General features: G+C 43.9%; 1 protein-coding gene across 1 annotated transcript; it reads right to left on the bottom strand.

Moving 5' to 3' along the window:
- Positions 1–2,122: 2,122 nt before the first annotated feature.
- Positions 2,123–12,586, bottom strand: si:ch73-43g23.1. The gene is made up of 2 exons (XM_034181908.1): positions 12,422–12,586; positions 2,123–11,325 (listed from the first exon to the last, which is right to left on the bottom strand). The coding sequence occupies exon 2, from the start codon at positions 11,244–11,246 to the stop codon at positions 2,349–2,351; it is 8,898 nt and encodes a 2,965-aa protein (XP_034037799.1). The 5' UTR covers positions 11,247–11,325; positions 12,422–12,586; the 3' UTR covers positions 2,123–2,348.
- Between the last annotated feature and the right edge of the window lie 667 nt (positions 12,587–13,253).

A 13,253-nucleotide genomic window follows, 5' to 3' on the forward strand; every position in this document is an offset into this window, starting at 1 on the left:
TTAAGCCCTCACTGTCTCACAGCTCACTGCCAGAATGTTGATTTTGTACCTTGCTCTGTTTTTGCCTGCCTGTATTCTGACTCTGCCTCATTTTTTACCTTGATTTTGCCTTGCCTTCGATAGCTTATATACCGTGTTTTTTGACCTGTGCCTGTTTATTGTCTCAGCCACTTGCCATTCTGTTACCTTTGCCTCGCTGCTGGATTCTCCATGTACTGACCTCCTGCCTGTTGCACTTATTAAACCTTTTGAACTGTATCAGTCATATGAGATTGTATTTGTGTCCACCCGGTTTGTGCCACGCCTGATAGGATGTGAAAATGACATATGCACTGGTTGGCATTTGGTGACAAGCAATGACGCCTGCACTGTGCACTGCTTTGCGCTGGGTTTAAGATGCAGGCCACAAGTGATAAATGTGCCAAGAAGACTCACCTGCACCTGCGTTCCAACTGATTTTTATTGAAGAGATGTGGATTGATGACTACCAGTGAATCAGTTACTGCTTAAAATCACATAGACACTTTCTTTCCAGGTGTTCTTGGTGTCATATCCCCATATCCCGTCCAGATGTGGGGCACTGAGTGACCGCTGATAGATGAAACAGTGTTTTGCCAGTCAGGCGTATGCGGCCACAGAAACACATGCACACACCACATGGCTACTAGTCAGACCTATCATTAATTTTACTACCATCCACATCAAAGAAAAGAGAGTAATTTTGTCCATCTGGCTGAACAAAATTAGACTCTGGTTTCACTTAGCAGAGTGAGGTTTCAATTAGAATATCAGTAAACTCAGTAAAGTTTTGTGTTGACCAAATCTTCTCACAAAAGCTTTGCAAATTTGGAAAATGTTTCAGGATGCTACTTTTTCCATTACTACTACTAACAACGATAATAATAAAATAATAATAATAATAATAAACACGGCATACAGCTTTTCAGACGACTGTTACAAAGTACTTAAAAAAAATCTCTGGAACAACAGCGACAAGACAAACCAAAAGAAAAATTATAAACAAGTAAAAAAATAAAATTAAATAAATCAAAACCACAGAAAACAAACAAACCAAAAAACAGTTTTAATTGTTGGTGTGCAGCGCCCTCGAGTGGTCACAATGATACATCACGCAGTTCGTTTCTCTCTATCGTCTACACACGTGGCAGACCTACATAAAGTATTAATAACCTCAGATGGCTACTGAAACGAAGATTAATGCAACTTTATAAATGAACGATCACAGTTTGAACTGTTATAGTTGTATAGTTGTTGTGTAGTGAGATACCGCGTACCCCCTCTAGAGGCAAGGAGAAGAACAACAGAAGGAGGTTTCAAACAAAGCTGCAGTTATCCAACAGTAAATTCTTTACAACTGAATGAAAACTCTGTTGGACAGTTTAACACACTTTAACTCAAACAAGGCTTGATAGCAACAAATTATCATGTGTTTCTAAAAATCTTTTGATCAGCTTAGAAGCGGAGAACTCCATTTACTGTATATAGTTAAACAGCACATTTATCTATATACTATACTATACTATACTATATTATGCACCTGGGATTACATTGAACAACAAAGGGAAAAAGCTTTTTTGATGTTTTGGTTATGTTTTGCATTTTTATGAATACAATGCAACTGTGAACAAATTTAATTTTAGTCACATGGTTTAAAAACAACAAGGCCCAGCAAGTAGATTTCATATAAAAGATTATTAGGTAGAAATAATACATTACTGGAAATATTCAGTGCTTGTCAACAATGCAGTTACATGACTGTGCAAGTCAATAAATCCAGGAATATGTGATGTCCTCTATCTTACATTTCCCTATTCTTATTACTTAACATTTAAAAACATCAAAAAGACAAAAGATATATGTATCATATTTTATTGGTGTACTTGTTCACAAAATCACTCATCAAATATTGGAGAAACAAAGTAATAAAATCAAACATGACTTTATTTTTAAAGGTTTCTTTTAAGATTTGCACACCAATAAATTTGTAAACGTTTTGATTTATAGTGCATTTAGCACTGTTGATGAAAGCATGATTGTAATACTTCTTAAGCAAAATTACAAATATCTTAAGATCTCTAGAGTGCCTTGTTGAAAAGATTTCTTTCTTCGTGTTTCCTAATACATGAACTTCAGAATTATAATATTGTTTGATCAAAGCAGCCCATTCCAGAGCAAGCAGCAGCAAATTAACAGCTTCCAAAGAACTGTTGTCTTCACTTGAAACATGAAAACTCAAATAACATTACAGGCTAACATTAGACAGCCGCTTTATATGCTGTGTATTTTTAACCCAACAGGCTCCAGGAAGGCGGTCTGTGTCCTCTATTTCAGGACCTTTTCCCCCTTGTTGGGGGTAGACTGGGGGGATGTTTGTGGTAATAGTCTGGTGGGGTGGGATTGGGGCTGGCATTCATCCCTGTTGGTACATAATACATATTCTCAAGGTAATTCTGGTCCAGTGGTGGATGGCTTTGGGGCTCTGGCCTTGACCCCTGGCTAGGTGGGGTCCCATACGTGACTCCAGCACCGCTTGAGTGCACTGTTGTTGACGCAGATGCCTCGGGATAACGGGGCGGCTGAGGCTGAGCCTGGGGGTGGGCTATGGGCGGGGGAGCAGCATATGGCATGAATTGTGGAGTGGAAGTGTACATGTTGTGGTTGTGGAGAGGTGGATAGGGCACTGCTGAGGGAGGATACAGGCCTGAGTGGGACATTGCCTGTTGGGGAATGAGAACTTCCACATACTGGCCAGTCTCTGGATCAAACAACATTTTCCTCAGTGGCTGCACAGGTATCTCGATGTAAAAATACTTCCCAGTCTCAGGATCCAGAAGCACTCTGCGTGGTGGCTGACCATAGCTACTCTCCGAGTACAGGCTCGCACTATCACCGCCATACTCAGAACCACATGATGTCCCGAGGCTCTGGGAACCACACAGATACTGGGGATCCATTGGAGAAAGGATAGGAGAGTGGGTATGACCAGGGTTACTGTACGGTGGTCCAGCCACACCTGGGGGGTGATGTTGGGGTGAATGGTGGAGAAGGGGGCGCCGGGAGTCCATATGTTGGGGTGGTTGCAATGGACGGTCAGGATGGCAAGGCTGGATTAGTGAAGAGTGGGGAGGGCAGGTAGATGGCTGGTACACCCCTGGTGGTTGGCTTGGACCAAGAGGGTTAGACTTAGGAGAGCTATTATGGTAGCTTAAAGACTGAGGATCAGACCTGCATTGGTGGGGCCGGAGAGGGAGATGGGCTACTGGGTAAGGTATTACATGGCCTGGAGAGTGTGGAGGTGCAGGCGAGGTGAGGTTGCGGGGGCTGCGATGATGATGAGAAGGCGGTGGGAGACCAGTGTTGCAGGCACACGGAGGACGGCGGGTGGAGGGCTGATACCTATGTGACCTCCTGTAAGTCAAATCTGGCAGTGTGAGGGGACTGAAACTTTCTCTTTCGTCATAGCTCGGTGGATCATCTGAGGCATAGAAATGCAGCTCATCTGTCCTTTGGGAGTGCTCGCTGGACAAAGATCTGTGGTATGGCTGCTGTACAGGTATATATCCCGGCGCACATGTTGTGGATGCAGGACCAGGTTCCTTTGCATTGTTAGACGTCACCAGCACAGGTTGTTCATGAGGGTATGCCACACTAGGATTCTGTTGTTGGGTACTTTGATCAATACCAGGTGGATGGCTTATCTGGCTCACTGTAGCTGAGGAAGATCCAGGTACTTGATTTGATGTCAAGTCAGAAGTTGGACCTGGAGCTAAGGTTAAATCAGTCCCTGCTGAAGCTGTTGCTAAGGTTGGGGGTGATGACTCACATTGAGAGCTCTCAAGTGAGGCTTCGGGCTGCTGCTGCTGCTGCTCCCGCTGCTCCCGCTGACCTTTGTCATTAGATGCCTCTGTCTCTGATGATGCTGTTGACTGGTTTGAAATATCAGAAGTGGGATTTCCAGAAGATTTACTTGGTGGGGGTTTGCAGGTGGACACTGTGGAAACAGCTAGTTTTCGCGTGTAATTTGACGTTGAAGCAGACTCACTGGGTATTTTTCTGTAGATTGTTGGTGAAGACACTACAATTGTTTGCATTCTTTCCTCACCTTGAGGTTTTACGTTTGATGATGGCACTGATGGTCTCTGTGCATCATTTGGCATTGCTCCAACATCTGCAGGTTTATATTTGGAACTCGGTTTGGGTGGCACAGCTGGCTTTTGAGCATTTTTAATGACAGATTTAACTTCTATGCTTTGGGGTCTTTTGTTCCCCGGGTTATTTGTTGACATTTCAGTTTTTTGCGTTTCTTTAGACAGGGACTTAACCTCAATTGCCCGAGGTCTGAATTTACGTATAGCGGGGGATCTTGGAGGGAAAGTTGGATCTATTCTTTTTACTGCTTCAAAATCTGATAGCTCCTTTTGTTTGGTGAAAGGTGGCGTTTGCTCCTTCCTTACTGGAGATGAATATTTTTGCTTTGCGGTGTCTTGTACCGTAGGCTTCATTCCAGGTTCCTCTTCTTTGGTCTTTGTAGAGATGTCTGTGTTGTCAGGCACTGTTGTGGGGCCAGATGTGGTGGACAAGGAGGAGAATTCCTTTTCTCTTTGTGACTCAAACTGACCTCCATCTGCACATGAGTTGGTTTGAAGGGGGATCTCCAGAGAGTTCACATGCTTCCCTGAGAGTTCTTTACCTCCCGATGCATTCTGGCCATCTCCCACCACTGATCCAATGTCAGCTTGGTAGCCTTTCTCCTTTAACAACATAGAAACTGAGTGGCTACTGCTGCCAGACATATTACAGAGGGAAGTGGGCCCGGGTGAAGCTGAAGGAGCTGGATCTGGGAGTGGAGCGGGAAAGTCCTCCTGAGGTGGACATAACATTTTGCTGGATGCGTCCCTTATCAACACCACAGCAGTGGACACCTCCCTTTCTTTACTGGGGAGTTTGGGAATGGTTCCGAGCATGGGAGTTTTTTTCTCTTTTCCAACCACCACAGGTTTGTCCTTCTTTGGTACCTCATGGGTATCTGTTACAGCCTCCTTTGCTTCTGCCTCCTTGTTTACACCCTCGTGACATGCCTTGACAACTTCTGCATCCTCGGTTGTGGAGTTCTCTGTGTTTGCATTACAGACTTTCTCTGGTTCTTGGCTTTCCTCTATGATTTTGTCTTCCAGGTGTTGTGAGTCTGGCTTGCTAGGTGTCACTTTGTTTTTGTTTTCTTTCAGGCAAACAGCTCTGCATTCTATTTGCATTGGTTGGGGACGAGAAAGAGGCATCCCCCTCTGCAGAGGTGCCAATAATGTTTGAGGCTTTGTATCTTTCACCTCCTCTTTACTTTCCACTCTGAACATGTCATCCCCTTGATATTGCTTATTCTCAAGTCTCAAAACTCCCTCGTCTCCTTCCATGATGTCTTCCCTCCCTTCTTGTGTTATTTCATCCCTCTTATGTTCATTTTCTGACTTTTCTTCATTCTCATTTGATTGCATTAAGTCACTGGTAGCTTTAAAGGATAAATTATATGTATTTTTTACAAGCCGCCTAACATCCCTGACTTTGTGGATGGGAGCCTTAACTTTATTGTTTTCGTTACCTTCTTTCTCTGTTTCCACACTTGTACTGGTGTCCACTCTTTCTGCTTTTTCTATGAAAGGAACATCTGATGAAGCCACTTTGCACCGTGTCTCAGGCATATTTTGCGCCTCAGGTGTTACACATACAGTGAGGGAAGACTTCTTTTTCTCCATGACAGGAGTTGGTTTGAGGGTAATCTCTTGTTTTTTTAACACATCGACCCTCGTTTCATTCTGTTGCAGCTGTCTGTTGTCCTCAGTGGTTATTGTTGTGCTCTCAGGACTTTCGGCTCCAGAGGAGAAAGTAGCTCCTGTGTTCCCAACAGCGGCATTTGCAAAGTCACCTCCATCATTTTCCTCCCATGGTTTTCTGTTACCTGATCCTTTTACTCCAGTTCTGGGGACCTGGTTTGAGAGGAGACATTGACCGTCACATGGCAGTCTTGGTTCTGACATCCCTTTGGGTTGCACTGAGGTTGCATTGCTGAGTTGAGCTTCAGTATCTTCACTGTCAGTCTGTAAAAAATTCAAACTTCTGCTGTTCTCATTTGAACGTGGTGTGCCACTGGATTTCTCTCTGTTGCTTTTCTTTGTTCCAGCTTCATTTTTTGTTCTTGGATCTCCTCTCACTGCAAGAGCAGATGAAACTGCTGATGAAACACTATAATCCGAGTGATTTCGTGTCATTGTTGTCTCACTTAGTGGGTTTTCCGCCACTGAAGCAGCAGTTGTCTCCTCTTCTTCCTGATCATTAGGTTCCATGTCAACACTTTGCATCTTCTTGGACAAGACGCTCTTGATGAAGCACGTGGCCATCTTGGTCTTTGTGCACATCTCATCTTCAGAAGCACATTTCTGGAGACTAAAGTCTCTATCACTTTGCCGATCAGGCACAGGCTCAGAATGGTAGCAGTCTTGCATGGAGACTTGTGTACAGTGTTGTTTTACAAAGCTCTCTCTTGAGTGACTTTCTAGGCAGGATCTATCCTCCATGACAGGAATCCCAGGACTACTGCTGTCACTGGTCTCATCTTGCTTCACTTCGACAATATTCTTCCTCTTCAGTTGGATCTGTCTTTTTGGCACTCCTCTTTTCCCCTTCCTACAGTCTTCTCTTTCAACAGCAACATCCACACACTCAAAGCTGCCCATCTCATAGCCCTTTGATGGATCTAGTTCATCTGAGTAGGATGTAGACACTTGCTGAATTGGGAGATCATCATTGTCCAGCTTTTGAGCAGAACCTCTGAAGTCAGCGTAGGCTAGCCAGGCGGCATTCACCCCAGCTGGGCTTTCTTGAGTAGATGGCTGAGAAATGTTGGTTGATGAACGATGGCTTGAGTTGTAAACATCAAGGTAATCTACCTCAGAGCTCGAGAGGCTGCTGAAAGCCACGTCTGTAAACCAGTTCACTTCATTGTCCGTGTCATCAAGCTCACTTCCCATGCTGGAGCTTGAACTCCGGGCAGGCCTGTTTGTGGCCCCGCGTCCACAAGTGTTGCTCTTGTTCTGGGGTGCAGAAAGCTGAAGTCGCCTGTTAGGACCACCGCTCCTGTTGTCTTGCTGGAAAATTTGTGCTCTGGGCAAATTCTGTTGTTGCTGGAGCTGTCTGGTTGGAAGCAAACTCTCTGTAGAGGAATGTGCTGTTGGCAGTCCGTGGTGGTTGTTGCTGCTTGTGAGGGCTGTACGTCGACTCGCAGGGCCTCTTCTATTCCTGGCGTTGAATGACAGCTCAACCTGTTCCCCTCTGTAACTGGTGTCCTCCTGCCACTCCGCCCTCTTTTCTGGTGACCGCTCCTCCCTCTTCCTCCCTCTCTCCCTGTTTCTGCTGCTTTGCTTTTCTCTACCTATCACTTTCTTTTCATCCAGCTGCATTTCTCTCTCCATCTCCAATTGCTTCCACTGCCTGACCCACTCCGCCTGGCTATTACGGTCAATGGGGGCAACACTGGGGCTTTCCCTATTTGTCACCAGTTCCTTTAAATTATCACGCTGACAAGATCCTAGAATTTCAGGGGAGCTGCAGCGTCTGTTTTGCCACTGTCTGTGTGGTTTTTCAGGGGCTATAATGTGCACAGGTGTAAACCTGGTGAGTGGGGGTGAGGGGTTTTTTCTTCTGTTTATATAGTGAGCCATCTCCTTCATGGATTTGTCTCTGTTTTCCTGTGTAACTTTGGCTGATGGCTGTAGTTTCAAAGGCTCAGATGTACATGCAGGTTTTAATAAGCTGCTATTTTCTTTAATATCAGAGTTTAAGGGATACATACTGAGCTGGGGTTGTGGGTCTACTCTCTGTACCGATAGGTTTGACGTATCCTTGAAGGCAGGTGAGTTGTTTGGGGTTCTGTCTTCAACAAAGACTACGCGATTTTCAGATTCTGTTTCAGTATGGAAATTGTTCAGCGGAGCGACTTCTTGGACAAAGTTGGGGTCAGTATTATACTCTTCAGAAAAGGAAGCTAAAGTTGAGTTTTTCTGAAGGGTTGTTATCAATGCCGTGTCTCTCTCTGCACTTTGCTGTGTCTGTGAATTAGCAAATACTTTTTCGTCAGCAAAAGAAGGCGAAGACGATTGGGGTGAAGGAACTGACACCACTGGGAAACTACTTTTCTTTTCAGCTACAATAGATTTGTCTCCTTCATGTGATTCAGTTGATGTTGACAACTTGACTTTTGCTAAATTTGTGGTAGAATCTATTTCTGCAGTATCAGTTAAAGGGGAAGCTTCCTCAATCTCTGATGTGTCACAGAGAGGAAGAGTTGATGGTCTATAACTGTTGGTAAATTCTGTGGAGAAGGTTGTTGGAGAATGCTGATGATACCTTTGAACAGGTGATGATGCACCAGGTGATAGGTCTCTACTTTTGTGTTGATGTGAGGGACTTTGGAAGCTGTCAGATGGACTTTGATGCCTTGGCACAGGAGAAGGTGTTTGGATTTCGACTTTGTGCAAGACAGATGCTTCAGGCGGCAGCAGACAGCTTGAGAAGCCTGTTATATGAGATGAGTCTTGTGGTCTGCAGATGGACTTTTCTACGCTGCTTTGTATGCTGCTGTCTCTGCTTGGGGTAGTGCTTCTTGCTTCAGGTGATGTACTTGTCCTCTTCAGTCCAGAGGCAGAGAAACGGGACAGTTCAGGAAATAGGGCTGTGTCTCGGTCCTCAGGTTGAATGATAGAGTATGAGATTCTTGTGATATGCGGGGATGATGTGAGGCTTCGGGATGAACCTGAGTCAGAGTGTTGATCTAAAGAGTCAGTTGTTAATGCAACTGCAGATGATTTCTCTTGCTTACTGACTTCAGGTGAGGATGTTGTAATTCTGATTTCTGGTGTGGTGTTACCGTGACAGGATTCTATTGGAGAGTAGTTCTTTCTAATGTTAGGTGAAGAGGATGAACTATAATTTCCCAAAGATGAAGACACCTCAGCCCTGGATTCAGTGGATGATGTAAAATCTTGGTTTATCTGAGTTGAGGACTGAGGAGAGGGAGTTCTGGGTGGGGTGAAATTGGTTATTCGAGGTGAAGGGCTAGAAGATGGAGTTCTGTGTAAGATATCTGTTATCTGGGATGAGGGGCTTAAAGAGGGAGTTTTGGGAATGATATTAGCTGTTATTTGTGGTGAGATGCTCGGAGATGGAGTTCCAGGTAAGATAATATCTGTTACTTTGGTTGAGGGGCTAAAAAAGACAGTCTGTGGTAGGACACTCGCAGTTAGGTGAGGTGAAGGACTAAGAGGTGGAGTTCTGGGTGAGTTAATATCTGATATAGGAATTGAGGGGCTAAAAGAGGGAGATTGGGGTAGGCTATTAGCTATTATTTGTGGTGAGATGCTAGGAGATGGAGTTCCAGGTGCGATAATATCTGATATTGAGGTTGAGGGACTCAAAGAGGGAGTTTTGGGTCGGATACTAGCTGTTAGTTGAAGTGAAGGCCTAGGAGATGGAGGTCCGGGTAAGATAATATCTGATATTGGGGTCGAGGGGCTCAAAGAGGGAGTCTGGGGTCGGATACTTGCTGTTAGTTGAGGGGAAGGGCTAGGAGATGGAGATACGGGTACAATAATATCTGATATTGAGGTTGAAGGGCTCAAAGAGGGAGTCTGGAGTCGGATACTAGCTGTTAGTTGAGGGGAAGGGCTAGGAGATGGAGATTTGGGTACGATAATATCTGATATTGGGGTTGAGGGGCTCAAAGAGGGAGTTTTGGGTTGGATACCAGATGTTCGCTGAGGTGAATGGCTAGAAGATGGAGGTCTGGGCAAGACAATATCTGCTATTTGGGTTGAGGAGCTAAAAGAGGGACTTTGGGGCAGGATAGCTGCTATTTGTGGTGAGGGGCTAGGAGAGGGACTTCTTATCTCAGACAAAGATGAAGTACTGAGCGTGCCAGGTGAGACAGGACTCTCCTCAAAATCCAAAGATCGGGCTAATGGACCTACAGGTGAGGGAGGAGTGTATTGTGGGGTAGGTGTTGGCGTGGCCCTCCCAGGGCCAGTTAATAGCCTTGTGTTGTTGCTCTCAGGAGCTGTTGTACTGTCTGTTCCTGGAGTGGAAAGAGCTGAGTTCAACTCAGGAGTGCAGGATGAATCTACTGTACCAGGTATAGTGCTTCTGCTGAAGAGGTCAGGTAGAGAGATCCTCCCTCTAAGCTCTGGAAAAGGTGATGAAGCACCAATGTCAGGGGAGTAAGACCTAGTCTTCAGCTCAGGAGAGAGCAATGTTTCTCTTGACTGGGACGATAAATCTGTACTACTGGATGAGGATAAGTTAGTTTGAGGTAAAACTCGTGGTTGAAAAGTTGATGTTATAAAATCTAGACTAAAATCTTTTGGTGTATACCCCGGTGAGGGACTTCTGTTTTTATAAAACAATAGGCTGTTAGGTTCAGGTGAGACTTGGGATTTTCTGAAGTCAGGTAAAGATTGCGTGCACACAGAGTCAGAGGAGGATGTAGTGGTAATGTAGTTAGATCCAGGGGAGGTACTTTGATTTAAAGATGGTGAGGAGTTGATATGTCCGTTTTTGGATGTTGGAGTGTCGCACCTTGATTCAGCTTCTGTGTGAACTTGTCTTTGATTGTGTGATGATGGAGAACTTCTTGCTCCAACTGAGGAAGAAGCAAAGGGTGACACGCTTCCCTCTGGACTGAGAGTCCTGTGGCAGTTATGTCCAGAAGAGGGACTTCTCTCACTACAATCAGTATTGAGGATTTCAGATGATCCCCCAGTTGTATGAAGATGAGGCAATGGAGAACTGCTTTTTGGTTCTAAAATCAGGCTGTGAACCCTGTCTCTTGAATATTCAAAAAGCTCTTCTCCTTCACTGGAACCTTGGGCTGTGTGGTAAGAATCTGAGGAGTCATTCAGATCATCAACCAGAGGTGATGCAGTACCTACACCCTCCAACTCCCCCTGGGAAAGGACACAAGCCCCAGTAGTAGAGCTGGTTGGAATAGATGGTGACTCACAGCTGTCTCCAAAAATGTCACAAAGGCAGGTAGTCTCGGAGATAGCAGTGCGCTGATTAGGAATGTTAATAATGTCAAAAATTTCAACGTGGTTAGGGGTCCCGTCACGATGGCAGAGGGAAAAGGTGCGGGGAGAACTGCGTGTGAAGGAATAGCTGTCCCCCTGGAGAGTCCAGCTGTCCATTGCTAGGCTACAATCTCCAAATGTCCACTATGGCCAGTCCAGTCTGCTCCTCGAGTCTGTCCTGGGCTCAGTTCCTAGACTGGAAATAAGATAGGATCATCTGGAGGGTGCATAGCTCATTCATTTACACTGCCAGCAACATTTAATGAACACCACTTGTTCAAAATGTCAATTCCCCCCAAAATACTGTTTAGTAAGTTTTAACAGGTCTGAGTTTTTAATCTTATACACAAATTATAAATTCATGTGAAACTCTAAAATGAGCATTGCTGCACAGAAATATTAGATTTCAATTAAAATGGTTTCAATCTTAAATGTTAATCTTCACCTTGACAAAAAAGGATGAAAAAATTTGAAATGTAATGTAATTAAAGAACAGTAATCAGTCAGTTTTTTGAGTGTATCACGCAAACAAATGACTCATTTGATTAACTCAATTCAGTTATGAGCAGGATTTCCATCTAATAAATATATGTAGTTGTCCCAACTTAATTAAATTAAATTATCTTGCATGGATGTGCTTTATTTGAGTTGAGAATACATATATTTATTAGATGGAATCCAATCCAATGAGTCAATTTTTTGAGTGTATCACACAAACAAATGACTCATTCGATGAACTCAGTTCAATTATGGGCAGGATTTCCATCTAATAAATATATGTAGTCATCCCAACTAAATTAAACTAAATTATCTCATGTAGACATGATTTATTTGAGTTGGGGATACATATACACTGTAAAAAAAAGAATAGTTGAGAATACTTCAAATTTGCAGGCAACAGTCTGCACTAAGACTTTTATGTTTTGCCGAAGACATAAAAGTCTTAGTACAGACTGTTGCCTGCAAATTTGAAGTATTCTCAACTATTCTTTTTTACAGTGTATTTATTGGATGAAAATCCTGATCATAAGTGAATTGAGTTCATGCAATGCATCAGTTTTTTGAGTGTTATGTGTAACTCAATAAAAGACTAGTTGGATGGACAGCTTGAAAACAAAATACTTTTCCTTTTGCAGTCAAAGATTGACTCCTCATTTAAGATGGAAACACATATGTAGACAAGTAGGTGTAACGCACTCCTCTAAACAACCTCAGTTTAATTAATAAGACTTGACAAACGCACACACAATATGTACAGAACACATCCAAAAACAGGAGGATTGTTACTGTACCTTTGCCTGATGACATGACTTTGCCAAGGGCATTGAGTTCTGGTGTTGCAAATCCCTACATCCAGTACATCCCAAACCCACAGCACACTCCAAACCTTCAAATGCTCTCTGTGCATAAGATTAATCCCAAAACTGAGTTGCACTGCACAGCTCAGTCTCAGAGGCTCCACAACTTCAGAAAGGCAAGTCCGTATAACAGACGCGAACAGAAAAAGCCGAGTTGCATCTTACATCTCATCGTGTAACTGTCATCTCAATTTCTGCCCCTCCCTGAAGGCATCAGGGGACGAACCACTTACTGAGTCTAACCTGTGTATTTTTTCTCCTCTAGGGTGGTGAGGTTTGTTTGGGCATTGGTTTTACTGTATGAACTGGGCTGGGGTGACGCTGTGGAGGGTGGGTTGATAGTTATAGTTAGCAGCAGGTGCTGATCCAGGCTGGGTAAATGTGCCTGGAATCTGGCACAGCCAGCTCAGTCACAGGGATTTTCTATATATAGTGCAATAATATCAGGGCCAGATAGTGTTCGGTTTGCATGGCCACACTGGTGAGGAAATTACACCTCACACATTGTCTACTTGACTGAGGTTATACTTAACATGGCTGGAGTTAATGCTTGTTTGAATGTGTCTTTAAGTGTATATGTATTTTGTTGGGGACAGAAGTCTGTCCTCTTGCACAGTGATTTATGACCAGTCACAAAAAGATGTTACCTCACAAGGCAATCTTAAAATGTTAAGGATAAGAATTTGGCTTGGTTAGCATGAGATTAAGGTTTTATATCAGGGTTTAGAACAAGACACCCGAAATGTCAAACCAAGCTGTGCATAAG

Source organism: Thalassophryne amazonica, chromosome 11 (genome assembly GCF_902500255.1).
Source record: "Thalassophryne amazonica chromosome 11, fThaAma1.1, whole genome shotgun sequence".
In the NCBI taxonomy this organism is placed as follows: domain Eukaryota; kingdom Metazoa; phylum Chordata; class Actinopteri; order Batrachoidiformes; family Batrachoididae; genus Thalassophryne; species Thalassophryne amazonica.

Coding starts and splice junctions, on each gene's coding strand:
- si:ch73-43g23.1 (XM_034181908.1), bottom strand. CDS start 11,246: ATGGACAGCTGGACTCTCCAGGGGGACAGCTATTCCTTCACACGCAGT.